The sequence below is a fragment of the Epinephelus lanceolatus genome, chromosome 7 (genome assembly GCF_041903045.1).
Source record: "Epinephelus lanceolatus isolate andai-2023 chromosome 7, ASM4190304v1, whole genome shotgun sequence".
Taxonomy (NCBI): Eukaryota; Metazoa; Chordata; class Actinopteri; order Perciformes; family Serranidae; genus Epinephelus; species Epinephelus lanceolatus.
The window spans coordinates 30,386,949-30,403,273 of NC_135740.1; the positions used below are offsets into that span (position 1 = coordinate 30,386,949).

Here is a 16,325-nt window from a genome sequence, read left to right on the forward strand (position 1 = left end):
CATCCATGTTGTAGAATTTGTAGCTAAATTTGCAGCAACATCCATATTTGAATCACTGTCAACTGTCACAGCTACACATGACTCTAGAAGGACATGGATGTAAACTGTAACTGTGACTTGACTGGTTTGTGGAGACATACAACCGTGAGGCGGTAATTCTGCTTTTTACTCATTTGTCCTTTATTCATCCAGGAAGTCCCTTGAGATGGAAATCTGTTTTCCGAGGCCAGACAGCACACCAGTTACCGTTTAAATGGAAATGAAACACAACTGACAGGAAATAAAATCATTAAACACACAAGAGGAGACTAAACCCAGCTCAGATGAAGCAGTTGCACTTCTTTTAACGTGGCTTTAAAGTTTTCTAAGGGGAATAGATTTTTAAAATGTATTATGCAGATTATTCCCAGTCCATAGAGCAATGTATGAGAGGCCTTTTGTCCCCAGCTTTTAAGCAAATACCTAAACCTGATAAAATTAAGCTGCCAAACAAGGATGAATTGTAAGTCACTCACTTGACGACTGAGTCATGGCTGTTTGATTCTGTTCCGCCACCCGTAAACAAAAAACGACTAAATTTAGCATGTGTCATTTTGGTTTGAATACAGCTTCAGCATGCTCTCAATATTTATGGGAGTTAATGTCAGTAAGCTCTGATGATAGTGGGTAGTGATCGCTGTGACTCACGCTGCAATAGTTTGAGCGTAGAGGCGTATTTTCTCTGCCTCCAGGATATTACAGAAACACAAACAGTGGGACTATACAGTCGATATTTACACCGTGTCCTCCCATGATCTACCAACGTCTTCACTCTCACAGTTTGTTGGTACACGTGCAGTTGGGTACACTGTAAAAGTTGGGGAACAAGTTTAAATTTGCTTTTTACAAATAAAAATGGAGACTGTTTTAGTGTTCAGGTTGGAACGTACAGTGTTAAAAATAGTCTGTGAATAAGTTTAGCTCTGATTAGCGTTATTTTTAAGAACACAACAATAAGTAAATTGATCAGCATTGCAGTTTTGGCAGACCAAAGATAGATGTCTTGTGTCTGAGAGTTAGGTTTTGGCGCTGTGTCTGCCGTGGCTGTGAAGTCTCATCCGTGAGAGTCAGACCTGGCTGCAGATGTTGCGTGTGTGTGCTGTTGATGATGTGGTGGTGCCCTGTTGTTGCTGCTTCCTCTTTGTTCTCTTTGCTTCACCAGAGTGGTTTCATATGTCAGCAGCCCACTCTAGAGTGCCTGCTGCCACTGAAGACGGCCCTGAGCGGCAGCTCCCCAGGTGACAGGGTTGATGCTGAAGGACTTGAAGTCTTGGTGGCTGACATCCTTATAGCGTAGCTTTAGGCATAAGTAAATCCAGGCTTGATAATACACTGAAGATGAGGATGTTGTTGCCCCAGCAGTTGAAGCTTAATATTTTTAATAATAATAATAATAATAATAATAATAATACATTTTATTTCTTAGGCGCCTTTCTGTCACTCAAGGACACCTTACAATGGATAAAAGACAATGCACAGTATACAATAAAATCAATTAAAATAATTTAAAATAAAATTACAAAAGAAAATCACAAAAAGTACACACGAGTAAAAACAGATGTGGACAGGAAATGGGGTTAGTGAAGGGAAAAGGCCATCTTAAACAGGTGTGTTTTGAGTCGGGACTTGAATTGTGATAGTGTACTGATGTTCCTTATTTCGGGTGGAAGAGAGTTCCAGAGCCGGGGAGCAGAGCGGGTGAAAGCTCTGCTCCCCATGGTGGTGAGACGGGCGGAGGGGACAGTCAACAGAATGGAGGAGGATGATCGGAGGGTGCAAGAGGGAGTGGCGATGTGGAGAAGACTGGAAAGATATGGGGGGCAAGATTATGGATGGCCTTGAATGCAAGCAGAAGGATTTTGAAGTCAAGTGGAGCTGCTGTAGGACCGGAGTTAAGTGGTGGATGGCGGGGGTTCTGGTGATGACACGGGCAGCTGAATTCTGGACCAGTTGAAGTTTGTGCAGGGATTGGTGGGTGAGACTGGAGAGGAGGGAGTTGCAGTAATCCAGGCGGGAAGTGATGAGACTATGGACAAGGATAGCAGTGGCATGGGGAGTAAGGGAGGGATGGAGGCGGTTGATGTTGCGTAGGTGGAAGTAAGCAGACCGGGTGATGTTGTTGATGTGAGATCGGAAGGAAAGTGTGCTGTCGAGGATGACACCCAGACTCTTAACCTGTGGGGAGGGGGAGACGAAGCAGTTGTCAAAGGTGAGGGGGAAACTGTCAGTTTTGGAAAGTGTTGACTGTGTGCCAGTGAGAAGAATCTCGGTTCTATCAGAGTTGAGTTAAATTTTTGCCTGTTTTGAATTTTTTACAGTATGTTTCTGCAAACGTGAGGGGCGCCGTACTGCCTTTTTTTGCCACAAGTGGGAAAAAAATTGCTGTACCTTTTTATTGTTGCCAGGCAACCACAGACTCATCTCCTTATTCAACCTCCCTGTGTAATCAATCTACCATTAATTTATTTATTTTAGTTATTTGACAGTAATCAGTATCTAGTATCTAAACAGACAGGCAGAGGGTGCTTGCTGTAGCTCTGGTTGAGGGTGAGAGGCTGTCAGCAAATAGTTTGCTGGGCACAGGGAAACAGAGTGCAGAGGCTGAAACATCATGACAACCCATCATGTAGCCCCATAGCATCTTCAACTCTCCAAACTGGAGATACCACTGCAAGAAGTAGAATTTGCACACACAATGTGCCCAGTTTGTGTAGCAGGTTTTTTGTTTAGAAATTTTTAGTCTCCAAATCCAAGCTGAGATAACCATAGTGACAGCTGATACACCCTGCCAGCAGTTAACTCTCAGACTTGATTTTAAAGCTTGATCTCAGCACTAAGTTGAAATGTTTGACCACACTCTAACTTTGGGTGAAAACAAATTAGCAGACGTTGTGCTCACTGAGCTGGATTACTAGTCTGAAGGAAAGTTCAAGTCTAACAAAATATTATCAGCTGAATCCAGCAGCTGTCTGTAGGCTGAAAGTCAGTGTAAGAACTTGGAATATAGTCAACTGTAATTTAAAGTTCTTAATGAGCTAAAACCTTTAAATTACTCAGCGCCAGGGAGTGTGTAGTTTTAATTGTGTGTGTGTGTGTCACTGAATGGTTTCAGTGAGATGTTGTGTAATTACCCTCAGATGTCACTCTGCATAAATCCTTCATGTGTGAGACTTCTATATAATTACTCAGGAAACAAACTAAAATTAAGTGACATTCTTACTGGGGAGAAACCTGTGTTTATTTCAGGATACTTTCTGTTTAAAATATGGAAACCTATAGCCCAATGCAGACCGGTGAGTTGTGACAGGACAAAACTGTTTTAGAAAGTTACAGAGAAAAGTTGCAGTGGTGTGAACTGGCCGTCTGAGCTTGACTCAAGCCGGATGATATTGTCACCTGCAACTCAGCTGGTTAAATCGCCGGCAGCTGGTTTTATAACGTAAGGATGTGAGGCACGTCGCCTGTCTCTACAGCCAGTTTGCTTGTAGTGAAGTCTGCTGGACAAGTCAAAATGACCGCAGACAGCATGTTCAGGTGCTGCAGCAGGTGCCCCGTCCCTGCCAAGCCGTCTGTTTCTGTCCTCACGTGCCGGTGTCGGACAGTGGGTCGCTGCTGCTCCCTGTATATGCTTGTATTGTTCCTTATTCCTTACCCTAACCGTTGCCTAATATCAGACGTTTTCTTCTCTCGCAGCTTCTGTAACTGGTTCCTCCTGACAGACGTCCTGAAGCGCCTGAAGATGTCGGCACGGATCTTCCGGGCACGTTACCCGCACTTGGAGGTGGTGAGTCTGTCGCGCGCCGAGCTGTGGAGGCAGGTGTCAATCAGCCAGGTGAGCTCCGCTTTGGCTTCACCTTACAAAGGCAAAAATAAGGAAGAGGAAGAGGAGGAGGAAGAGGAGGGACTTGTAGATCTAGTGCGATGTGTACCAGAGCTCCAGAGACTACTGGGCTCCTCCATTCACATCCTTCAAGAGGACGAGGAGCAGGAGGAGGAGGAGAAGGAGGAGGAGACAGTGATGAACACAGGGAAGCCTCGCAGCCGATAGCCTCTCTTTCACCGCACTCCTCTAACGTGCAAACTGTTGTCAACCCGAGTCCTTCCCTGCAAGCAGCAGCTCAAAGGAAACCTCTCCGTCCGACGTAACGAGGCTCGACAGTAATGACACTCCACCTATAACCTTTGACCTCAGACAGAAGGTGATTCAGTGATCACAAGGACCTGCACACGGGGGTGGTCGGTGCTGGAAAGCAGCTTTCAGGTTCCTATCTATAGGTATATTTGAATACATGAGAACTATTGAGCAAACCTTTTGTATTGATTATGTATGTACATGGTAGTGTATATGTATATCTTGCCATCAGGGTTTAAACATTTGGTTATATAAATGTATTCTTGTGGCAAAGGACGAATTATGTTTAGGACTTTTTGTTTGTTCCCGAGGGAAAGCGATATTTTTTTTTGACGGGAGATAATCCGAGACTTTTATCTTGGTGAACTCTTGCGTAAAGCTAAGACGCTTAAGTCAGGGAGGCCACTGGCCCAGATGGTTTCTCTGTCAACCTGGGAGACCTGGAGACCTGCAGAGACGAGACCACGGCACATAACATTAATCATTTCCACTTTTCTTTCACTTCATCATCCACTAGAGATCGTTACCAGACGGATCAAGTAGCTCACGATGTTTATTTTCCCTCCATGTTTCACACAGTGAGGACGTGCAGCACTTAGCTGCTGACTTCTCTGCTCACAGTATGAAATCATGTCTTTTTTTTTTTGGGACTTTGAGATTGAGAGTTTGTTTACAGAGGTGGACAGATAGCAGCGTTCTCCACTCCCCAGGTTGTACTCCTCACGAACTGATACAGAATCCTGTGGATCTCTCTCAGAGGAACAGTAGTACCACGTCTGGAGTCCAGAGCTTCTGAGTCCGAGGAGCCGACACGCCCTCTTAACTGCAGCCACGTCCCGATACGGTGTCCCCCCAGACCCCAGAGTGCTTTGTGTTGCAGTGTTTTATTCACACTGTTTGTTGTGCTTAATTTAATAGTCATTAATATATTTGATCTCTTGTGTATCTGACAAGCCTATCTATGAAAAAAAATTGCTTTGTATGGTTGGTGCTTCATTTTGAAAATGTACTTATTAGGATCCCTTTATTCTGAGATTTTCCTCCCTCATTCAAGAACAGTATTTCAAAAAAAAAAAAAAAGCTAAAGTACAGTTTTATTGTACTGGTGCTAAGACAGATTTTGTGTTGACAATCAATGATGTTTTGGTTTGAAGTCACAAACTAATAAAAAGATATTTAAGATGAAGAGACTTAAGGTGTAAAGAAAAGTATAGTTTAGTTAAAGAAAGTGGGATACAGCACGACTGAAAGACTGAGCAGTGTGTGAAGAGCCTTTTATTTGATTCTTTTATAAGAAATCAACAAGAATAAAGCATGATTGTGAATCATAGTTATTATCTCTTTGTTTTGTCAATTGGATTATTATAATGGTCGCTGGATTGAATATGCAGGGCAGAGCTCTCCCTCAGGCACATTTCAAATGATCCCCTCTGCCTCTGAAGGAATAAGTGTTTTTTTTAAATCGCAGATAATTTGCTCCTCGGAGGAATAGTACCAAGAACTGTGACATTAATCTGAGGAAAACTTCTTTATATTCAAACACATATAAGCTTTATTTTCTCAGTAACGTCTGATTCAGCACGACGATCAGTAAATACAATAACTGGGCGTCCCAGTGGAGCAGCAGTCCAGGGCTCATACCACATTATCTCCTGCTCTCTCCCCACTTTACCAAACTGTCTTCACTGTCAAGCTATTGATTCAAGGTGAAATCAGCTGGGGCGCCCTCTAGCTCACCTGGTAGAGCAGGCACCCCATGTACAAAGGCTGCGTCCCTCCTGCAGCAGCCATAGGTTTGACTCCAACCCATGGTCCTCTGCTGCATGTCCTCACCCCTCTCCCTCCCCCCTTAATACTGTAACCAACCTATCAAATAAAGGTAAAATCCCCCAAAAATATCTTTTAAAAAAGAAGATAAAAATAGCACAAAAAATGTAATTAAATTTAATCAAACAACTGAACAGTGTAACGATTTGCTTTGGGGCAAAAACATGGGTGCAGATCTGATGACAAGTTTGGGGGGACACAATCAGTTGTGATTTTTTTTTTAATTGCACGCGTGCAAATCATGCCCACAGAGCGCTTGAGATTGCCATGATTTCATAGAGGCTCATCACCATCACCAAGTCATCCAAAAAGCACTACAAAGAGAATCATATGCTTACCTTTACTGTTTATTTCTCTTAAACAGCCTGTAGTATATGGAACCAGCCATCACCCTCCTTTTCACTGCTTCGCTGTTAGTTAATGCTACTTCTAGTTTCAGGGTCTCAGGCATGTTATGTCCACTCACGTTCTCATCTCTCGCCTCTCACGGATTCCCATTTATCCTCATCATCTTCCCTTTCTCCCGGTATATGGGACTACTGTATACATTTGTTCAATTTCAATCATTTAAGCTATTTAGAATTGGGGGGGACAATTTGTGTTTTTCAAAATTTGGGGGGGGGGGGGGGGGGGACATTCCCCCCCCCCCGGATCTGCACCCATGGGCAAAAAGAAGAATCTGCACACTGTTTTCTGCGTTACGTTTTCAGGCTGTCCGTCCATCCGTCTGTTCCGTTCTCGTGAATTTGATGTCTCAAGAATCCCTTAAGGGAATTACTCAGATTAAGCACAAAACTCCACTTGGACTCAACACAGAACTGCTTAGATCTTGGTGCACAAAGGTCAAGGTCATTGTGACCTCACAAAACACAGTTTTAGCCTTAATTCATGAAAGCATACACTAATTATGACAAAATTTCAAACAAATGTCAAATTAGATGAAATGATGACATTTTATATCCAAAAGGTCAAAGGTCAACCTCACTGTGACATCATAATGTTCTGCAAAAACAAATCTGTGGCCATAATTTAAGGCCATAACTCTGGAACAGAAGGGAAGACACTGGGTCAGATGCTGAATTGGTGACACTCGTGTTGAACAGAGGCGTCAACATAGACAGTGCAGGCAGTGTGATTTCACAGGGGCCCCTGGGGTGGAGGGGCCCGTAGAGAGAGTGGGCCTTTGTGAGTGATTCAGTTTGCCATCTTTACAATATACCTGTGTTCAAAGATAAATTAAAAAAGAATATTATTTTAAAATCAGTGCCGCTTGCTATATGTGTCCTCAAATAGGTAAACCTATCTGTGTCATGGTTTATTTTTTGTTAAATAGTCTGTAACTATCTTAAACAAAATTATATGCTTTTTCTGTATAAGCTAATGATTAACTTCTTACTTTCTTTGATTTTTTTTTGTCAGATATGCAGTGATGATTGCTGGGTAATATGGATGTTGATGTTGTCCAATGTCAAGTCTGTATTGACAGTGTGCACTGGGGCCCGTCGTAACTTCCTTACGCCACTAATGTTAAAACTGTGCAGATGTTTAGATCACCTGTGCTGATGGGTTGAAGACGTGTGTGAAACATCCATGTTTTAGAAAATGTAGCTTCTTTTAAGCACTGTCCACATTTGAAGCTTCGTCAACTGTCATGGCTTCTTATGAGCCTGAACAGACATGGGTGTGAGCTGTAACTTGACTGACTGGTGGAGACCTATGACCGCAAGACGTTAATTCAACAGGGTTCAACTTTGTTTTTTTTACTTGCCTGACAGAAATCTACTTGTGCAAAGTGAATTTTTACTTGCCCCTACACAAGTTTTTTTAGTTATTAGCAGTTATCAAATAGTGGAAACTTCACGTCTTTGAAAAAATTACCCTGTTTTATCTGCCTTGCTCTGAAATTTGCGGGAAACTGCGCAATAAATAGTTTTGCCCAAATGTTCGCCCCATCAGGCAAGTGAGTTGCTAGATTTACAAGCCTGATATGGCATTCTTCTTCCCTCAGGCAATTGGGCAATCCTTATCATTGAGTCCTGTTCTAGTGTATTTACTATAACACTTTGATTTATCAGATCTTCTTCAGGCACGACACTGACAAACATCAGATTATATCTAAAACGTGTGGTTTTTATTTTGTTTTAAATTCCAGTTGTTGCCACCTTCATCGTTTTCTGAAGATGCACATGAGGCTGCTTTTGGTTACAGCCTCTTGTTTCAGTTTAGTCACCTCTATATTTATGTGAAGGGATGTTTTGTTGGTGTTTGTGCCTGAAAATCTGATTGTTTGAAACACTTACACTTGAGATGATAAAATTTTTTTAAGATTATTTTTCAGCTTTTGCCTTTATTGGATAGGACAGTACTTCAGCATGACAGGAGGAGAAAGAGAGGGGTTGACACGCAGCAAAGGGCTGCAGGCTGGAATCGAACCCACGATCACTGCAGCAAAGACATTGCCTTTGTATGAGACACTTGCTCTACCCAGTGAAGACCCGCGTAGATAACTATTTTAAGTTTTTTGTGCACACTAATAGTAGAATTTGCACACTCAAAGTCTCTAAAAAATCTGGGCATGCTCAATAACCTTTTGACAGCCTCTTAAACATTTTACAGACCACAGTTAACTGTACACAGTCTAAAGCCACAGCGAAGAAGAGAGCTGTTGGTGGTATGAGTAAAAAAGAAACAAAGCATTTTCATATTAGGAACAGCGTGAAAACCTGAACATCTGACACATGGAAGCAGAAATTGGTTAATTAACTTCCATCTGATGTGAGTCGACCTCCACTGCTGAAAAACTTTTATCCAGTTTCTTGGTTTTAATAAGACAAAACAAAAGAAATCCCATTTTCACCTCTCAAAACAATAAAAATGAACAGAGAGAGAGAAAGTGGACACAAATGAGGAAGGAAACTTGTTTTAATTCACCAAGCAGACCAGGTGGAATCAAAATAAAACCTCCAGATGACAACTGAGGACAAACAACCTCACCGTCTGACCAGTGGACATCAACATCATCATCACAGACTGACTTTTTGTTTTGCTCTCTGATGATTCCAGGAGCTAAAGTTGGGACATGTAGCTTTTAAAAGAACATGAACACACTGCTGCTCACGTCATTACACAAGGTGTTTTTGCTGCTGCAGCCTCATGTGGTCTTCAGTGACCGGTAGCTTATAGTGGCTCAACTCTTACATAAATATTGCTGTGTAACTGTCTTTAAGTGTGTCAGCTCACCAGCTTTGTGACCTTTATCTAGTTGGATTTAGTATTTATAGTCTCACTTTAAGCCAACGTGGGTAAGACGTGCAGAGCCAATCATGGAGAGTTTGTACATCTACATTTACAAGACAACAGATGAAGTCTGGAATCTCAAGAACAAGAGAGAGCAGTATGATTGTTTGATCCAAGGTCAAGAATAAACTGTCTCAGGACTGGAGATGTTTAATGCTCTGTGATAACACAGACGTACAGTCGTGTGTCACTGTTGTGCGACTTTGTTTTATCCACTAGAGGGCACCAGTGACAGTGAGTCTGCTCATATTAAAACTGAGAGGAGCAATCTGCTGCCTATTTCTGTTTCTGTATCTGACCTCACTGAGCTCAAATACATGAGTAACTAATGACTTCATATTATATTAGAGTTTATCTGTGAAAAACAACATGGAGGCGGTGAACTACACAGATAGCTCAAGGCCGTGAGAGAGCAACTGTATCAACTGAGCTATTACAAACTGTTTCTGTGGCACAAACAGCATCCAAATCTTTATCTGCAGCTTGTTGCTGTAGCTCTTCAGGACATGCAGGAGCCTCGTGCACTTAAGCAACAGAGCCAAATACCAGGAGGCGGCATCATGTGAGACATGTTAGGACTTCTGTTTCGCCTGCAGGGCAGTTGCTGATGTAGTCTGCCCTCAGTGACTAACACATGCCACAGAATAATGTTCCCGCTAATTTACCTGAATTGACTTAATACCCATTACAATAAACTCAGTGGTGGAGTGTAGCTAAGTACATTTACTCAAGTACTATGCTTAAGTACTCAAGTATTCAAGGTACTATTGACTGTAACTGTACTTCTACTCTATTTCATCTCAGTGGTAAATACCGACAGCTTTAGTTATTTCACAGAGTAGTTTTCATGCCCCTCCTGTCCAGCGAAAACCATGTACCTCTTTAGATGTGTTGATGTTGAAGGTTTCTGATAAACTGGAGGATGAAGTGTTCTTTTAATTCAAATCAATTTTATTTATAAAGCCCAATATCACAAATCACAATTTGCCTCAGAGGCTTTACAGCATACAACATCCACTGTTGTGTGTCTCTCTGTATCTTTGATTTTTGAGAGAAGCCAAATAAAGTGATCTATCTATCTATCTATCTATCTATTTATCCATCCATCCCCAAAAATAACCTTTAACAGAGAAAATAATCAGTAGAAACATCAGGAAGAGCAACTGAGGAGGGATCGTTCTTCCAGGACGGACAGACATGTAATAGATGTCATGTGTTGACAAAAGGCTCCGACTTCTAAAGCTAAGTAAACTCTTCAACACCCTCTTGCATCAGCTGGAAAATACATCATCACAAGGCTGAAGACAGGGCCGTTTGTCTGACACCTGTAACATCTAGTCCCTGAGTTTAGTTATGCTTTTCTGTCTTTGTGAATTTTTGGTTACTTCCTGTTTTATTTACCTCTGCCTCTCACATTAGATATTCACTTCCTGTCCTCCTGTGTTCCCCACCTTGTGTGATTACCTGCCCCGCCCTGACTAGTGTCACCTGTGTCCCATCATCCCATCTTCCCTTGTCTATCCAGTCAGTGTGCTTCCCTTTGTTCTCTGCCAGTTTGTCTTTTCAGTTGTCTGTAAGCGTCCCAGCCTTTTTCCTAGTGTCAGTTTGTGGTTTTTGATCTAGTTCTGTTTTTCGACCTGATTTCTTTCATTTCTTCATTAAAAAGATTATTGATTGGAACTTCTGCTGTGTTGAGTCCTGCTACTGAGTCCACACTACTGTCGGTCTTAACAACACCATGAAGTTTTTAGAGATTCATGGTCCTCACAGGACAGTGACGCTACAAACATATGATGATTTTATAGAGTATGATGCATCGCTTTAGATCAAACCACCCAAAGTATATATATATTTATAGTGTATAGAGTATTATAAAGTTAAAAATGAGCACAACCTTAAACATCAACAGCAGTATAGAAGCAATATACACATTAATGCAGCAGTAGGAATAATCCAAAAACAACATATATGATAGTGAAACACTGACAGGGAACATTTTACTGCACGAAACATACGTCTACCTTCATATTTAAGTACATTTTACTGATAATATTAAACACTTTTACCTCAGTTAAGTTTTTAATGCAGGACTTTTACTTGAAGTGGAGTATTTTCACAGTGTGGTTTTAGTACTTTCACTGAAGTAAAAGATCTGAATACTTCTCCCACTACAGAATCATCTGTTTAAGTAATGATATCTACCAGTATGGCACAAAGAAAAGCAGCATTAATGCTTAAAAGTGCAATTAAATCACATTTTTGAAAAGTTCATCTGCAGTCAATTTTCAAGCAGTGAAAAAGAAATCATCCTCATAAAAGTCCATGCTATATTTTAAAATATAGATTCAATTAAAGAATCAAAAATCAGCTAAAAAAGATGCACTAATATCTGACCCACTATAACACACTGTAACTGAACATTTGCCCTGCAGCATATGGGCCTCTGTTTGAAGTCTCAGTGTGAACGTGAAACTCAGAGACGTTTATTGTACAGGGACGTGACATACCAGTCATACCCCCTCACAGGGCCCCAAGGTACAGATGGTCCTGCTCATACTGTAACCTGTGCAGTCCCCACAAGGTTACTAGAGTTCAGCCACTGCTGCGCCTGGCTTTATCTCCCTGCACTGATAGCATGTGGCTGCTGCCAGTTTGACACGGCGTTATGTAGATGTATGTCTGATTAATGCATTTTTTAACCTATTTATAATTAGACAGGAATAGTATTTTTCAAGATATATAAATAAATGTTTTGGTGTTTGTCTCTCAGGCTTTAAGGGTCTGTTTTTGTCGTTGTTGTTGTTGTGCGTGTTAAACTTTATCCGGACGGTTCAGGCTGTTCCATGTGAAGTGATCATGTTGCTGGGACTTTTAGGTGTCTTGGGAAATATTGCCTCCACTGTAAATCTACCCTTATTACATCATACGTGGATCTGCGCTCTCCGGCCGCCCCCTTCACCAAGCCCCTGTCATACCTCGGCGCTCATTGGCCACTTGTTGTGGGGCAGCGGCGTCTGATTGGATGAAAACGAGGGCAAGTCTGCACAAGACCTACTGACAGACTGACATGGAAAGAGGAAGGGAGGCCACCCTTACATGGAGACACAAAGGGATTATGTTTTGCACAACAGCACTTTTTATTTAGATATATACACGTTAAATGAAGCATGTCTGTGTGTTTCAGTGAGGGGGGAAGCTTCCAGTGTGTTGAAATAAACCATATTCTGTCTCTTCTCACCAAATCTTTTGACATAACTCTTAAATCAAACCCAAGCAACACATGCCAACATGCTTTTAAAGGCTTTTCAGATTCTTAATGATAATTTTGTGCCTTTCTGTACGTTGTTTGTCAAGGAAATTAGTTTCATAATGCACTTCGGGTTTAATGAGGACATCTGTCTTTGTTAATGGTGCTCGGATCAGGTTATGTAACAGTCCCCTCTTAAAAAAAAAAAAAAGAAAGAAAGAAAGAAAGCACACTGACAGACAGACGGGGGAAGTCCTGCTCACTTAGCTTGCATCTAAAGTGCAGTCTAGATACTTCCCCTTTTCTCTTGGTCCCCATTGGAAACAGCTCGCTGACCAGAATCCTAAACACACAAAAATAAACGCTGTAATCTGTCTGAATTGTCCTGTGGGGAAACAGACAGATCAAACCGAAGCTTTCATCCCATGAGACTACACAGGGCTCTTTTGTTATGATCAGCAGGGTTTGGATGAATGTGTTCTCTCTCCGCAGCGAGGAGTCTGCTGAATGTCTGACTGTGACATTTAAACATATTGATAAATCATACGGCTTTGAAATAACACTCTAAAGAGGCTGTTAAACATCTTTTGTTCGTGTTGATATCAAGAGATCTAATGGTGGTGTTTAATCCGTTGCTATCTGTGGCCCGATGGTCTCACCCCGTCAGCTCTAAATATAACCCCAGCAGGGAAAAATAACACTGTCATGCATTACCCCTCGCTATGTTGCAAGTATGATGACCTTGTCTAGACATCTGAGTTGGTTTTTGGTGTGGGGCCAGCATTTCAGGCCGATAAGTTCGCTTCACACCAACTCGTTCAGCCGGCCTGCACGTGCATGAGAAGAAACCCAGTAACCCAGACACTGTCCTGAAGTCTGATCAGAATTATTTGCACTTTGTGTTTACGGCCACGTGAAGGCTGAATGAACCAGAGAAGGCCCACACTGAAAACTACACGTGCAGACACTGTAAAAAGATTCAAATGTTAATTATTTGCCTGTGAAATTAGTCTCATGTCAGAGCTCAAAGCAAACTGTGAGCTGAAATGTGAGAAATAAAACTAACTGAAACTTAACATAAAAGAACTGAAAGCAGTTGAGTCGGCAGTTGCATGATAAATACTGTTTGGAAGTTGTGGTTTAAGAATCATCTGTCGTAGTGTCCGTTGATGTTGAATGTAAGAGCCACTTAACCACATCTGTATGGATATGACATATCATATAGGTGCTGCTATTATTTAGGTTTACACAGCTGTTTCTGTATAGTTTGAACAGTGTATGGTAGTGGACTATGCTAAGGTTGTTTTTATATTGATTTTTTATGTGTTAGAATACAGGCACATGGTATTTACGCCAGGTATGGTGACATAAGGCAGTTTAGTGCACATAGCAAAAGAAGATCATGGACGTCGTCGTGTATAAATGACGATATATACCTTGTGTAGTTTTGGATTGTTTGCATTGCAGTGTTAAAGTGTAGTAACAGGAACACAATGAGAATATGTAGAAATAGGACCTCATTCCTCATTCAACTTCGTCCCTGCCCTGTGTGAGTACTGTCATCCTCAGAAAAGGAACAGAAACATGAGTCAAAACAGAGACACCTCGCAGACTAAGTGGCCCAGGAACTTTGGTATGTTGAAACAGCCACTATCTTGAATGTTAGGGTTTTGGCTAAAAACTTGTGAAATGTTACTTTAAGCGCCGTATTGAGCTGAGTTGCCAGTTTGTAGATAGGCACCATGGATGTATAAAGAGACCTGGATACAACATTGGTGGCAGGGCCCTGTTCATTCCTATGAAAGCTGCTCAGTGGTGCATGAAGCCAAAACAGTTCTAGATGAAACTACCCAGCGCAGTAGAGAGATACTAACACAGAGCATGGCCAAACGTGGCTAAGCGCAGCCAAGCAACCAACTTCAGCAGACCAAGTGGCTTACTTCCGGTGGAGCACTCCGCTTACTTGACTGAAGATAAAATAACTGAATTAGACTTTCAAAATGTTATCGGACCAAATGGATTAAACCCTGATAGCAGATCAAGTCATTTTGCAGAGGCTGTGACGCTCAAAAAAATGCGTCCACTGATTTTTCCCAGTGTAAGTCTATAGGCCCGTTTCCACCACAGGAACTTCGGGGTAATTTTACGGGGCCGGGGCCGTTGGTGCGTGTCTCCACCGCAGGGACCACCCCCGAGGGACAGAGTTCCGGACCTTTTTTACAGGGGCTAAACAAGTCCCTGCCTCGGAGTAGGTACTCAGAACGGCCCCGAAAGACTCCTGGCTGGGGCTTGGGGATTACTTGGTGCTGATTGGATATACTCAAGGAGGGATGTGACGTCAACAGAAAGCAACAAAATAGCCGGCATTTTTAGGATTAGCTCGTTCATATAGCTTTCACCGCCATGTCAAAAAAACTCACTAAATGGCCCGTGAAAAAATTATTCTTTCCAGCAGATATCTTAGTAACAACAGCTAGCAAAGCAGTTTTGTGTTGCTATGTGTGGTAATTACTGTCATGTGATGCCACTGGGCCCAAAAAAATGTTCCCATTGACTTACATGGCGAAACAGACACCTAAATAAATCTCAGGCTTCATTTTTTAAGCATCATAAACCCCACAAAATGACTCATTTTTCTTTCAGAATTTGATCTATTTGGCCTGATAACATTTCAAAAGTCTAAAAGAGTCTAAGCAAGTGAAAAGCTAAACTGGAAGTAGCCGGCTCCATCAGCAGAAGTCTCTGCCTGCTCTATAGATACAGTCGGCAATGATGGGAACGCCCACAAACGTCACATCCGGTTAGAGCCGAGGGGGAAAACAAACCGGTCTCTGCCATTAGCCACAATGCCGAAGAGTTGCTGTGTGCCCTTTTGCACCGCAAATAAACAAAAAAAAAAAAAAAAAAAACAATTAAAGTTTTACATTTTACCAAATAATAAAACGGAACCACAAAGGAGGACAAAATGGCTTCAAGCTATCAGAAGAGAGGACGAGTTTGGCAGATTATAGGACCCAACAACAAAACGTGTATGTCTGCAGTCAGCACTTCATAGGTATCTATGGGCCACACAGTGCAGAGCAGTGCTGATCATCTGGGTAATTTTAAACACGGCACTTGAACGTTTTCTGCTTCATGCACCACTGAGCAACTTCCATGGGAATTAACAAGGCCTTGCTGCTAATGCTGTATCCAGGTCTCTTTATACATCCATGCAAGCAACACAGCAACACGCTCAGGTCATTTTCAATGGAAGCTGGAAACATGATGCTACAAACTGACACCTGACACTTGTTGTAGATGGATCAAAGTTTAGTTGGCCTCAACTTTTTTTTTAGCATTTCAATGAGGCATCAACAAATAAGCTCTAGCTTAGTTAGCTGACACTATGCTAGCTTTCTGTGCATTGCGGTGCACATGGGGATGAAATGGGGCATTGAAATGTGATGTTAAAATGGGCACTCAGGCACTGATCAAAAGAATAGATTTTTTTTTTACCAAAAACAAACTTTAGATCACGTTTAGTCGACGTGCTTTGTGGCAAGTAGCAGACACACACAGGTCCATGACACTTGAGCAACATTTTAACAGCATTTCTGGGATAATGTAGCAGGCCATGCTGTTGCTTTGTCACATGTAGTGTGAGCACAGCTGAGGACTGAGTGATGAAAGCACCTGAAGTATCAGTCGATATCTCAGCCATGAATGCAAATGCAACAGAAGTTGACATGTAATACCTGAAAACAGTTGACTCATCAGTTGAAGTCTGTTTGTGTTGCTTCT

General features: G+C 41.9%; 1 protein-coding gene across 7 annotated transcripts in view; it reads left to right on the top strand.

Annotated features, from left to right (window-relative positions):
* The window catches only part of bcorl1 (BCL6 corepressor-like 1), a 44,551-nt gene extending 39,050 nt beyond the window's left edge, over positions 1 to 5,501 (top strand). For all 7 annotated transcript variants that reach the window (XM_078169428.1, XM_033633548.2, XM_078169427.1 and 4 more), the window contains one exon: positions 3,733 to 5,501. In XM_078169428.1, the coding sequence (XP_078025554.1) occupies positions 3,733 to 4,087 (355 nt within the window). In that variant the 3' untranslated portion in view covers positions 4,088 to 5,501. The remainder of the gene's footprint in view (positions 1 to 3,732) is intronic.
* The last annotated feature ends 10,824 nt before the right edge of the window (positions 5,502 to 16,325 follow it).